The following is a 14,406-nucleotide window of genomic DNA, read 5'->3' as shown; positions in this document are numbered from 1 at the left end:
ACACTAACGACAACACAGCCACGTTATCTTGGGTCAGGTATTATGGTCAGTGTACAATGATGACCTCTGCTCTCGTGATAACGTAATCATATCTGCTCGTGACCTTCATCTGCCTGCGGGGAAATATCCTCACTGAAACCACATACAACTGGCAGCCCTGCCTGATGGGAAGACAGCAGTGTTGGTAGGCCTGACTGATGGGAAGAAAACAGTGTTGGTAGGCCTGACTGATGGGAAGACAACAGTGTTGGTAGGCCTGACTGATGGGAAGACAACAGTGTTGGTAGGCCTGACTGATGGGAAGACAGGTGTTGGTAGGTCTGACTGATGGGAGGACAGGTGTTGGTAGGCCTGACTGATGGGAAGACAACAGTGCTGGTAGGCCTAACTGATGGGAAGACAGGTGTTGGTAGGCCTGACTGATGGGAAGACAACAGTGCTGGTAGGCCTGACTGATGGGAAGACAACAGTTTTGGTAGGCCTGACTGATGGGAAGACAACAGTGTTGGTAGGCCTGACTGATGGGAAGACAACAGTGTTGATAGGCCTGACTGATGGGAAGACAACAATGTTGGTAGGCCTGCCTGGAGAACACAATACACAGTGTTGGCAGCCGTGTAAGGTGGGTAGGTACACCAAGATGGCTGACACACAGTGTGAAGTGTACACGTTCCACCTGCATTATGTATACCCTCCACAGTACACCCTGCATTATGTACACCCTCCACAGTACACCCTGCATTATGTACACCCTCTACAGTACACCCTCCACAGTACACCCTGCATTATGTACACCCTCCACAGTACACCCTGCATTATGTACACCCTCTACAGTACACCCTCCACAGTACACCCTGCATTATGTATACCCTCCACAGTACACCCTGCATTATGTACACCCTCCACAGTACACCCTGCATTATGTACACCCTCCACAGTACACCCTGCATTATGTACACCCTCTACGGTGTTTCTCTTCACATGAAAATAAATTCAGCAGATGGCAACAACTCAGCTCATGACAACTTCAGATGGCACCAACTTCAGCAGATGCAACCAGCAGATGGCAACAACTCAGTTCATGACAACTTCAGCAGATGGCAACAACTACAGATCATGGGAAAAACTTCAGCTTGGTGGCCACAACATCAGTTAATGTCAACATGACTTGCATGTAGGTGACGCCTGGCAGATGATGCTTCGAAAAATGTATACATACTGATGAAAACCTGCTGAGTAACGCTGTGGTCCGCAGGTACAGTGTAGTGATGTGGTCCGCAGGTACAGTGTAGTGGTGTGGTCCGCAGGTACAGTGTAGTGGTGTGGTCCGCAGGTACAGTGTAGTGGTGTGGTCCGCAGGTACATTGTAGTGGTGTGGTCCGCAGGTACAGTGTAGTGGTGTGGTCCGCAGGTACATTGTAGTGGTGTGGTCCGCAGGTACATTGTAGTGGTGTGGTCCGCAGGTACATTGTAGTGGTGTGGTCCGCAGGTACAGTGTAGTGGTGTGGTCCGCAGGTACATTGTAGTGGTGTGGTCCGCAGGTACAGTGTAGTGGTGTGGTCCGCAGGTACATTGTAGTGGTGTGGTCCGCAGGTACATTGTAGTGGTGTGGTCCGCAGGTACATTGTAGTGGTGTGGTCCGCAGGTACATTGTAGTGGTGTGGTCCGCAGGTACATTGTAGTGGTGTGGTCCGCAGGTACATTGTAGTGGTGTGGTCCGCAGGTACATTGTAGTGGTGTGGTCCGCAGGTACAGTGTAGTGGTGTGGTCCGCAGGTACATTGTAGTGGTGTGGTCCGCAGGTACATTGTAGTGGTGTGGTCCGCAGGTACATTGTAGTGGTGTGGTCCGCAGGTACAGTGTAGTGGTGTGGTCCGCAGGTACATTGTAGTGGTGTGGTCCGCAGGTACATTGTAGTGGTGTGGTCCGCAGGTACATTGTAGTGGTGTGGTCCGCAGGTACAGTGTAGTGGTGTGGTCCGCTCACGAATAGAGTTGAGTCACTGAATATTGATGTGAGTCAGCATGGTGGGTGAATGGATGATGGAAGTGAGTGAGACTCGGGAGTAACAAGTGAACATCACATTTGATAACGTAATCCATCAGTACGAAGACATGACCAATAGGGCGGACCACTCATGAACCTTGTGTTATGTAAGACGGAATACAGTCGCTGTAGAGAAGTTATCATTCAAATCCTGATAAACATACATAAATCAGATATGTATACGTAGAATCGTTGAGTTTATGGGTACCTATGTATACTCTATGAGTATATGTGTACCTACGTATACGAGAGTATATTCATGAGCTTTGGGTGTCATGATACACTCATGTTCGGTACAAACTGGTGATATATTTCTGGGATAAAACATGTGGGACACACTGAGGTGAAATTACTCAACATAATCATATTACAGACAGTTTCTACACCGCTTTAGAAAGTTGTGGTGATGGTGGGGGAGACATATAGCTGGTCTCCACCGTGTGCAGACAATTTGCACATTCTGTCTGTCATGCCTGACTACGTCACCAATGGAGAAAACGGCTCGGAAGTTCCCTGTTTTCTGTCATTAATCGATGCCAGATGTGTTATCATTTCATTTTTCCCTCGTTAACAGATCTGAATGCAGTATTGCGAGCTCACACACACACACACACACACACATATATATATATATATATATATATATATATATATATATATATATATATATATATATATATATATATATATATTTTATACTATTCGCCATTTCCCGCGATAGCGAGGTAGCGTTAAGAACAGAGGACTGGGCCTTTGAGGGAACTTCCTCACCTGGCCCTCTTCTCTGTTCCCTCTTTTGGAAAATTAAAAAAAAAAAAAAAGAAAAAAAAAAAAAAGAAAACGAGAGGGGAGGATTTCCAGCCCCCCGCTCCCTTCCCTTTTAGTCGCCTTCTACGACACGCAGGGAATACGTGGGAAGTATTCTTTCTCCCCTATCCCCAGGGATATATATATATATATACATATATATATATATATATATATATATATATATATATATATATATATATATATATATATATATATACACACATTCTAACGTCTTGAGAAAACATTTCCTTCTGTAGCGTCACAGACACAGATGTGGATCATGAACATAGTGAGTACGTATACATGTGGCCACAGGATCATCCTTCGCCAGGTGTTGTGGGGAAATTCGGTTGATGGATGTAGTTTGACTGCCGAAGCCTTCATAACCCTGGTAGTTGGTAGTGCTACAACCCAGACAACCGACCAACGGACACTACCACCGTCTGTTGTGACGGAGACGTGACGTTGTGAGGTGGCCCCTCACGGCCACCACTGGTCCGGTCCTGATCTCATCATACATCCGACGATAACTTCCTACGACCTGTGACCCAAGGTGGGTCAAAGGTCAGGTATCGACCCCGACCTGGACAAGGGGCGGTCCAACCACGTCGGCCTCCCGCCAATCAAAAGTCCTTCAGGGAACCACCGTAACGACCTAACGACCACATCCACACACAACACTACCGGCGTGGTCGACCTAACTCGCTGCTTAAACGCCCGTACAACACTGAGTCAGTCGACCAGTTCATCACTACCGAAGTCTGGACACGTCCACCATGTGTCTCTTGCCTCGTTATGGTTCATCAATTCTCTACTACAGCCTCGTCTCCCTCGATCCTTCTTCCATCCCTGCTCCAGCCACCGGCCAACGACGCACAGTTTCTCAACGACTGAACCTCCGGCGAGACCCATCTTGCCGCACAGGAAGCAAACCCACGAGAGACCTCAGTGTCCCTCCCTCCCTCCTGCCTGCTGCACGACCTCGGGACCCTGGCATGCCACATCTCCTGCAGGTGCACCACAAGACCCAGGATATGATGTGCTTCTCCTACTAACTACTCTGTACTGACCAATAAACCAGTTATTACTCATGGTCCCCCCCCCCCTTTGTCTTGACCATTACAAGAGGAGTTAAGGTTATGGACCAACACCCTTTACAGGAGCATGAGGCTAAGTAGACCCCCCAGAGCATGAGGCTAAGCAGACCCCCCAGAGCATGAGGCTAAGCAGACCCCCCAGAGCATGAGGCTAAGCAGACCCCCCCCCCCCCTACAAGAGCATGAGGCTAGGCAGACGCTCGTAGCCCAGAGCATGAGGCCATGCAGAGCATGACAGCTGGTGTAACCACGTCAGAGCATGAGGCCATGCAGAGCATGACAGCTGGTGTAACCACGTCAGAGCATGAGGCCATGCAGAGCATGACAGCTGGTGTAACCACGTCAGAGCCAACAATATGCCTGTCACGCTTTCCAGTGTTTACGTTTTTCATAAGCCGAGCTGTGGGCCGAGTGGCAATGCATCTCTCAAATGTTTTCCTTACAATGAAAGTTGTTTATCCAACAACAACAACAACAATAACAACAGATACATTCCCATGATGCTGCCCCACACTTTATATTCTAACCTAGTGCGTCCAAATCCTCATCACACACTTCCTCAGGAAACACAATTACCTTAATTCCTTTTCCATCATTAAAAGTTCACTCAGTAATGCTGTACTACACCATTCTCAGTAATGCTGTACTACTCTGAAGCACTTCGTAATTATGTACTCAGTACTTATGTAGTACTCTGGTGGACTCAACAATGCTGAACTACATATATATGTGTTTCCCTGAGCCACTGGAAACAGTTATCAAATATGTATACTCAAGAATCCAACCGACACAGAACTCGTGCCCAGCTGACACCGTACTCATGTAGCCAGCTGACACCGAATTCATTTACCCAGCTGACACATAAATCATAAGCTACTCATTTTCGCTTGTGATTTCTCTACATTATTATAGTTTCATCTTGCATACAGTTCTATAATATTACTAGTACTACTACTAATAATAATAAAAATAATAATAATCTGTATCTAACTGTCTTCCCCAACTCTGTGTCGGTAAGAAGTCGTGGTTTCATGTCCATACATCAACCATGTGGTTGTCACGATGATATACTGAACTAGAGCCTACCATCCACAACCAAGACACTAACCCATGATTCAGACCGTTCTATGAGTCCAGGTTCAGCACATCGACAGCAAGTCGCTCCCCATATACCACAACGATCTAACTCATTCTATCCTTTGCACGCCTTTCATTCTCCCAAATAAATAGATCCCGATGATAAGAAATCTAATGAAAAACCAAAATAAAAAAAAAAAAATGTGTTCTAATACATAACAGAAAATATTTTATCTAAAACATCAATCAATCAGCAAGAACACAGTTGGATATGTGGATGGACGAGTCTTATAACCTGTTCCTGAGATGTGTCGAATCATTGCCATCATAACAAGCGGGTTGGAACGACTTCCTGGAAGAATTTCAGGAATTCTTAGCCGGCCGGCCGCCATGCTGGGCGCACCAGAGCGACCACGTCGACCTGGCGAGCCCCGCCACCAGGGAAAGTGATGATCTACGTCGCCCTTACGTTATGTGAAGGTATCCCAAGCATGAGGTGCTAACACGACACCATAACACAAGGAAGACCATATTTATGTACATAACAACTAGTAATCATAATAACAATAATAATAATAATAATAATAATAATAATAATAATGATGATGATGATGATGATGATGATAATAATAATAATAATAATAATAATGATGATGATGATGATGACAATAATAATAATAACGATAATAATAATAATAATAATAATAATAATAATAATAATAATAATAATAATAATGATAATAATAATAATAATAACAATGATATGTAGTCCGCCTTAACTAATTCCTAAATGATTCCTAAACTCATAATCTGTCTCTGGAAACTGTTCATTCGCAAACAAACACGAGAGAATGGCATCTCAGCTCATGTACGTACATACATACATTCTTCCCTGACCGAACAACCGCCATAATGTTTTGTTTTCTTCCCAGGCTTGAAGCAAGCACCCCCTCCCCCCAAGGGAGAAATGCCGGGATGAGCAGCGCATATAAATAATTGAGAGCGAGGTAGCGGGGCGTCAGTGCACAGGTTCTGCCGTGGGGAATAGATCTACCAGTTGGGTGGTGTCTGCTGTGTTATGAAGTGTTGATACCAGTGTGGTCTTTACGCTCGACACTGGTAGGGTCTGACACCTATAGTAGGGCGTCATGTTTAATATGGTAAGTGTTTCCAGGTGTCTCGTCTTCCCTCAACATACCAACCACCTGGCATTGAAATATGTGGCCACTTACAGGTGTGTAGACAGGTGTATGGCCAAATACATGTGGCCACTTGCAAGTATGTTGGCAGGTCACTTGTACGTGGCCACTTCCAGGTGTGGCCAGAGGTATAAAGCCACTTATATGCATGTGGCCACTTTTACCACAGCTAGGAATCTACATCCTAACTAGTAGTGGACGTGATTGGTGGCTCCAGTAACAACAGCACTTGTGATCATGCGCCTACATACCTCGATCATCCAAGGCAATACACACACACACACACACACACACACATATCCAACATATTCTGATCATAAACTGATTCACTGGTTGTTACTGATGAGTTTGGACCAACTTGAAGCCGCTACCGTTCATGGCTGAGCCACTGTATACCAACACCTTCATGAAGTCATGCACCAAAGTCGCCGGTGAACGTCTACACTCAACGAGCAACACAGCTGATGTGTCACCTTTGTTTACATCTGACGAGGTACTAAGTCGGGTCGCCCACTAACATGATATGCTGTCGTTGTAAGCTGTTAACTCTAGGAAACGCGGTCATCTTTTTTTACATTGAACATACCATATCAACGCCGTGATCACTGAACTTTGTGTTTCTACAGTTTGTAAGCACACTTAACAATTCACACGTACCGGTGTTCAAAGGTTTACATCCGATGTAGCAAGAGGGAGAAACAATGCAATTGTTTACTGTTTTCTGTTCTGAAGAACAAGTCTTGAATGTTCTTCTGTTAATGTATCACAGTCTCGAATGTCCTTCTGTTAATGTATCACAGTCTCGAATGTCCTTCTGTTAATGTATCACAGTCTCGAATGTCCTTCTGTTAATGTATCACAGTCTCGAATGTCCTTCTGTTAATGTATCACAGTCTCGAATGTCCTTCTGTTAATGTATCACAGTCTCGAATGTCCTTCTGTTAATGTATCACAGTCTCGAATGTCCTTCTGTTAATGTATCACAGTCTCGAATGTCCTTCTGTTAATGTATCACAGTCTCGAATGTCCTTCTGTTAATGTATCACAGTCTCGAATGTCCTTCTGTTAATGTATCACAGTCTCGAATGTCCTTCTGTTAATGTATCACAGTCTCGAATGTCCTTCTGTTAATGTATCACAGTCTCGAATGTCCTTCTGTTAATGTATCACAGTCTCGAATGTCCTTCTGTTAATGTATCACAGTCTCGAATGTCCTTCTGTTAATGTATCACAGTCTCGAATGTCCTTCTGTTAATGTATCACAGTCTCGAATGTCCTTCTGTTAATGTATCACAGTCTCGAATGTCCTTCTGTTAATGTATCACAGTCTTGAATGTCCTTCTGTTAATGTATCACAGTCTCGAATGTCCTTCTGTTAATGTATCACAGTCTTGAATGTCCTTCTGTTAATGTATCACAGTCTTGAATGTCCTTCTGTTAATGTATATTTTCTTTTGCCTTCTAGAGCATATTCCTGGTGACCTTGCTGCTGGCTGCCTCAGGTGCTGACGAAGCTGCACCGGCAGCTGACGAAAGTGCTCCAGCAGCTGACGAAGCTGCTCCGACAGAAGAGTACAAAGGCCAGGACCTCCAAGAGCCAGACACAGTCCAACAGCTGTACTATGAACCACTGAATGAAACCCAGGAGGACCCACCAACCCCGTCCCAGGAACCACACGGGGTCTCGAACCCAGACCACCAGCAGCAAGATGGGCCCAGTCTCCCAGACCAAACCCTACAATCTCAACCACTTAACGAGCTACAACAACAAGTCCAGGAGACTCAACAGAGTTATAGCCGACCCATCCCTGTCCAAACACCACATCAAGGTCATCATGATCCCACTCAAAGACCCCAAGAAGGATATGGTTCCTCAGACCAGACACTCCCGCAAGAACACGGCTCACCAGCCCAAGAACCCCAGCAAGGATATGATTCACCAGGTCTGACTCGAGAACCCCGGCAAGGATATGATTCATCAGGTCTTACTCGAGAACCCCGGCAAGGATACGGCTCACCAGGTCAGTCTCAGGGACCCCAGCAAGGATATGATTCACCAGGGCAAGGAGAGGGACCCCAGCAAGACTATGGCTCACTAGATCAAACTCAGGGACACCAACAAGAATATTACTCGCCAGGTCAAACTCAGGTCCCCCAGGAAGGATATGGCACGTCACACCAAGGTCAAGGCCCTCAGCAAGGCTATGACTCACCAGACCAAGGCCAAGGCCCTCAGCAAGGCTATGACTCACCAGACCAAGGCCAAGGCCCTCAGCAAGGCTATGACTCACCAGACCAAGGCCAAGGCCCTCAGCAAGGCTATGACTCACCAGACCAAGGCCAAGGCCCTCAGCAAGGCTATGACTCACCAGACCAAGGCCAAGGCCCTCAGCAAGGCTATGACTCACCAGACCAAGGTCAAGGCCCTCAGCAAGGCTATGACTCACCAGACCAAGGCCAGGGCCCCCTGCAAGGCTATGACTCAATAAGCCAAGGCCAGGGCCCCCTGCAAGGGTATGACTCAATAGACCAAGGTCAGGGTCCCCTGCAAGGCTATGACTCACCAGACCAAGGCCAGGGCCTCCTGCAAGGCTATGACTCACCAGACCAAGGCCAGGGCCCCCTGCAAGGCTATGACTCAATAGACCAAGGCCAGGGCCCTCTGCAAGGTTATGACTCACCAGATCAAGGCCTCCAGCAAGGCTATGACTCAATAAGCCAAGACCAGGGCCCCCAGCAAGGCTATGGCTCACCAGACCAAGGCCAGGGCCCCCAGCAAGGCTATGGCTCACCAGACCAAGGCCAGGGCCCCCAGCAAGGCTATGGCTCACCAGACCAAGGCCAGGGCCCCCAGCAAGGCTATGAATCAACAGACCAAGGCCAGGGCCCCCTGCAAGGCTATGACTCACCAGACCAAGGCCTCCAGCAAGGCTATGACTCAACAGACCAAGGACAGGGCCCCAAGCAAGGTTATGGCTCACCAGACCAAGGCCAGGGCCCCCTGCAAGGGTATGACTCACTAGACCAAGTCCTGGGCCCCCAGCAAGGATATGACTCAACAGGCCAGGGCCCCCTGCAAGTATATGACTCATCAGACCAAGGCCAGGGCCCCCTGCAAGGCTATGATTCACCAGACCAAGGCCTCCAGCAAGGCTATGACTCAATAGGCCTAGGCCAGGGCCCCCAGCAAGGCTATGACTCAATAGGCCTAGGCCAGGGCCCCCAGCGAGGCTACGGCTCACCAGACCAAGGCCAGGGCCCCCTGCAAGGGTATGACTCACCAGACCAAGTCCTGGGCCCCCAGCAAGGCTATGATTCAACAGGCCAGGGCCCCCTGCAAGGCTATGACTCACCAGATCAAGACCTCCAGCAAAGCTATGACTCAATAGGACAAGGCCAGGGCCCCCAGCAAAGCTATGGCTCACCAGACCAAGGCCAGGGCCCCCAACAAGGATTTGGCTCACCAGACCAAGGTCAGGGCCCCCAACAAGGATTTGGCTCACCAGACCAAGGTCAGGGCCTCCAGCAAGGCTATGGCTCACCAGACCAAGGCCTCCAGCAAGGCTATGACTCAATAGGCCAAGGCCGGGGCCCTCAGCAAGGATATGACTCAACAGGCCAAGGCCAGAGCCCCAAGCAAGGCTATGACTCAACAGGCCAAGGCCAGAGCCCCCAGCAAGTCTATGACTCAACAGGCCAAGGCCAGGGCCCCCAGCAAGTCTATGACTCAACAGGCCAAGGCCAGGGCCCCCAGCAAGGCTATGACTCAACAGGCCAAGGCCAGGGCCCCCAGCAAGGCTATGACTCAACAGGCCAAGGCCAGAGCCCCCAGCAAGGCTATGACTCAACAGGCCAAGGCCAGGGCCCCCAGCAAGATTATGGCCCACAGGGTGGAACTCAGGAACCCCAGCAAAGCCGTGGAACGCCTGATCAACGAGGGCCAACACAGACTTATGGACAAAGTAACAAGAAACCTCCGTATGAGAAGGTAAGGCAAGACCTGTTGTGTGTGTGTGTGTGTAGCGTAACCTGAGGCCAGTGCTGGAAGCAGCTGGTTCCGCTTACTCTTCTGTGGTTCAGTAAGATATATTGCACACTTTGTCCAGGTTGTATATGTTTACACACCTACGTACATCCTGAAGGTGACTCTAACCAAGTGTTTTCAGGGAATAATGTTTCTATATGACCGAGGGACTACTTTCTCAGCCGGACACCAGGTCCCGGCAGCTAGTCCTCTGGGAAGGCCCTAGTAATGGGGCTACCCTGGTGTCCAGTCCGCGAGGTCCTTGAACCAGGTAGGTCGTAGGGCAGCCATTAAACCTAACCTAACCTCGTATGTTGTGTCTTGCCCCCTCCCGCAGGAGCCAGGGGTGCCCTACAGCTTCTCCTACAATGTCCAGGATCCCAAGCACGGCGCCGACTACGGCCAGGAGGAGCAGAGCGACGGGAAGGTAGTGAACGGCCGCTACCACGTCTTGCTACCGGACGGTCGTCGGCAGGTGGGTTCCCGGAGTGTGGGGTTGGCCCACACATCACCCAGGTGGTGTTCTCATTTTAACAGGAGGTTTGAGGTCAGTGTGGAGGTTATAACACAACAACCGAGAGGTTGTGAGTCGGATAAGTGAGGTTTTCAGCCGTAGGTTGCAATAGATGAGCCTCAATTGGTCACGTTATGAATTTTATTCATAACAGATCATAATGCCCTTTCAATACAATCTAAAATCTGGTATGGAAAGTTTGTTTCGTTGCGGAAATTATCTTATATTTCATGAACTGGGACCAGTCAAACTAACCATCATACAATTACCTTTTGTATCTCTGCATATCATTAAGACGCAAATTATCTGATGAAAAAGGATATATAACTCTTACTCCCACAAACAAGACGAACACCATCTTGTATTATGGTCCTACAATTACAGGTCGTATTCAGATATAAATTTCAAGACAGGATCTTTCCCATTACAAACTACACCAATGATCACATCAAAGGATATGTGATAATATTTGCATAAGGTGATAAGCTCTCGAAATCAACATCCCGCCCTGTGCTACAGGTAAACTGGTAAGAAAAATTTCTGCGTTTGATTCCTCAATAAATAAATGTAAGACGAGTTACGAAGGTAACGTAACACAGTATCGTTTAATGTAATTCAATCAACCTAATATGACGTAAATGTTTATGACTTACAATAATAATTATTATAGGCATTACACACACGTTTGTATTTATCGGCTATATATTCATCATTTCTATCATCAATATTTAACTTGCGGAAGGGATATGTACAGAGCCAAAGCCTATACATGACCTGGTTCCTTCGTAAACTGTTCCACTACCAAATCCTTAACTCCTTGTCCTTGCGCCACCCGACTCTTCAATAAAGATAAAATACATACGACATTCGAAATGTAAAGTTTCTGAGAAGGCAGTTGCTTTCAAATATATTCATGCACTGCCTCTCCCCATCCAGGAATCCTAGCCAACCACTCAGAGTAGAAAGGCCTAGAAGCATGGAAAGCTTGTGCTAAACATCACAAATTCCCTACAAGATATGATTATCATAACTTGTTAAATATATCAAGGCTAGGCTAGGCTAGGCTTTCTGAAGCGTGTCTTACCTTATATAGATGGGTTGATGACCGATGCGAGGTAATTCTAACCGAAGAAATTCACTTTCAAAAAATCGACGTGGCACGCAGCATCGTTGTGGTCCAGTTTCTCCTCTTCATTTAACACAATAAAATCAAGTCATCTTGTGACCGACGCACTTCTCTCTCATGTAAGACACTGCCGTGGAAACTGCACAAATTTGTCACGCTACAACCTCCCAACACCGATCACCTGAAGTGACAAGTGACGGGAATTTAATTAAAGAACGGGACATAACGTATTGCACCTTGACACGTAAAAATGGAGGCGGAGTGAGCCGCTGACTGACATGTGAGAACCAAACAAAACTTTTGTTAATATTGCAATAAAAATCTTTTTAAAGAATAAGCATAGAATGAAATAAACACTTGAAATGTTACTGATTACAAATAGATACTGATTACAACTTACATATATGTATGGAAAAATCTTTGAGAACAATGCTACAATATTCTTAGACGTGGAATTAGTGGCCAGCAGAGCGGAACACCACTACCCTTGACTCGTTGAAAATAAATATTTTCCTTTCTTTTTTCCCAATGAATAATAAATTTGTTCCTTGGTAACTGAAAAGTGGGTATTTCCAATAACAAGTTAGCCCCAAGAAAAATAATGATTATCTCAAACAAAATTTTACAAAAAAGTATTAATGTCTATATTATACATTAGACGGATCATATGAGATTTGACGGTAAGTGAGAGGACAGGTGGATTATAGGATATACAATAGGATAGGTAGATCATAGGGTATATAATAGTATGGGTATATCATGCGAGGCTAAGCAGGTTTTGGGCAAGGCTAGACTAGGCGAAACATCTTATTAACTAATCTTTGTTCCTGCTTATACATGGATCGTACTGATAGATTTCTAAAGAGGTACTGTGCTTCTATTGAATGAACTGTCAGTACATAATGATCCATTACAGGTTGGCTGTTACTTCAGCCATATATATATATATATATATATATATATATATATATATATATATATATATATAGCATCTATACCCTATTAGCTGGATGTCCATCTATGTACATTCAACTGTGTCCATATTTCAGGTGGTTCAGTACCGGGCCGACCATGACACTGGCTTCTGGTCTGACGTGGAGTATCAAGAGTCTGTTAACAATGGTGGTAAACAGTATCCACAGAATGGCGGGGGTGGACAGTACCCACACAATGGTGGAAACGGACAGTACCAACAGAATGGTGGAACCGGACAGTACCCACGGAATGGTGGAGCTGGACAGTACCCACAGAATGGTGGGCCTGAACAGTACCCACAGAGTGTTGAAGCCGGACAGTACACACAGAATGGTGGGGCTGGACAATACCCACAGAATGGTGGAACCGGACAGTACCCACAGAATGGCGGGCCTGAACAGTATCTACAAAATGGTAGGGCTGGACAGTACCCACAGAATGGTGGAACCGGACAGTATCACAGAACGGCGGGCCTGAACAGTATCCACAGAGTGGTGGGGCTGGACAGTACCCACAGAATGGTAGGGCTGGACAGTACCCACATAATGGTGAGGCTGGACAGTATCCACAAAATTATGGGAATGGACAGTATCCACAAAATGATGGGGCTGGACAGTACCCACAGAATAGCAGACCTAGACAATATCCACAGAACGGAGGTGGTGGACAGTTCCCACAGAATACGGGTGTTGGAGGTAGGCAGTACCCACAGAATGGGGGACAAAACTCACCGAATGGAGGTGTTGATAGGGGTCAGTACCCACAGAATGAGGGTGTTGGGGCTGGCCAGTACCTGGGCCCCACAGTCAACTCCCTCTGGTAGCAACAGTACGTAAGGTGCCATCCCTTATACCACTGTGATAACAGCACCTACGGTGTCACACCTTATACCACTGTAGTAATAACAGCACCTGAGTTTCCATCCTTTATACCACGCAGGTGACAGCAGCATCTAAGCTGCCACCCTTATAACACACTGGTAACCTCCTGGTCACCTCCTACCACATGAATGGCTGGCGTCCGGACAGAAAAACCTACACTAACATCTGAGGTGTTCTGGACAGCACCTCAGAGGCCACCGTCAGCACCAACCCTGAGTTACCGAGACTGACCCATGACACTCCAGGTGCTACCAGCGCACTAGTTATCCTTCTCCCAAAGCGACGCTGAACACAATTGCTAACTAGTCTTAATGTGTCTTGTATTTTAAGTGTGACAGTGACGTTCTGACACCAATACTACATACGTCTTGGTGTCTTGTGTTAATTTGTACATACGTTGTGTTACGTTGTTTGTTACATGTAACACCTGGAGAAAGTTTATAATGTGTCTGTGTAAAGAGATTGTTCATAGCAAATATCACTAACTCATGTTTCTGTTGATGTTGCCAATATACCGTGTACATGTTTTTAATATTAGCTGTATAAATAAATAAATAATTCAAATAAAAGAGGAAGCTTTAGACCACCGTAGATACAAACATCAGACATCCTGGCATTAAAATTCGAGGCAAATTAATGTTACACCTGCTCCATACCT

The 14,406-nt window shown here is 46.5% G+C and overlaps 1 protein-coding gene and 2 long non-coding RNA genes across 3 annotated transcripts in view; 2 read left to right on the top strand and 1 right to left on the bottom strand.

The window, feature by feature from the left end:
* The window catches only part of LOC139751970 (uncharacterized), a 96,147-nt gene that overhangs the window by 62,624 nt on the left and 19,117 nt on the right, over positions 1 to 14,406 (top strand). The gene's annotated exons all lie outside the window — the stretch shown is intronic.
* Positions 1 to 14,406, bottom strand: part of LOC139751964 (uncharacterized) — a 71,249-nt gene that overhangs the window by 56,695 nt on the left and 148 nt on the right. Inside the window, exon 2 of the long non-coding RNA XR_011713454.1 lies at positions 11,851 to 12,073. This is a non-coding gene — a long non-coding RNA (uncharacterized lncRNA). The remainder of the gene's footprint in view (positions 1 to 11,850; positions 12,074 to 14,406) is intronic.
* LOC139751963 (uncharacterized) lies at positions 6,059 to 14,311 on the top strand. The gene is made up of 4 exons (XM_071667707.1): positions 6,059 to 6,189; positions 7,694 to 10,216; positions 10,590 to 10,727; positions 12,942 to 14,311. The coding sequence occupies exons 1-4, from the start codon at positions 6,178 to 6,180 to the stop codon at positions 13,701 to 13,703; spliced, it is 3,435 nt and encodes a 1,144-aa protein (XP_071523808.1). The 5' UTR covers positions 6,059 to 6,177; the 3' UTR covers positions 13,704 to 14,311.

This window comes from Panulirus ornatus, chromosome 12 (assembly GCF_036320965.1).
Source record: "Panulirus ornatus isolate Po-2019 chromosome 12, ASM3632096v1, whole genome shotgun sequence".
NCBI classification, from domain to species: Eukaryota; Metazoa; Arthropoda; class Malacostraca; order Decapoda; family Palinuridae; genus Panulirus; species Panulirus ornatus.
Note: the sequence above shows the minus strand (reverse complement) of the source record. Positions and strands in the feature narration are given on the sequence as shown.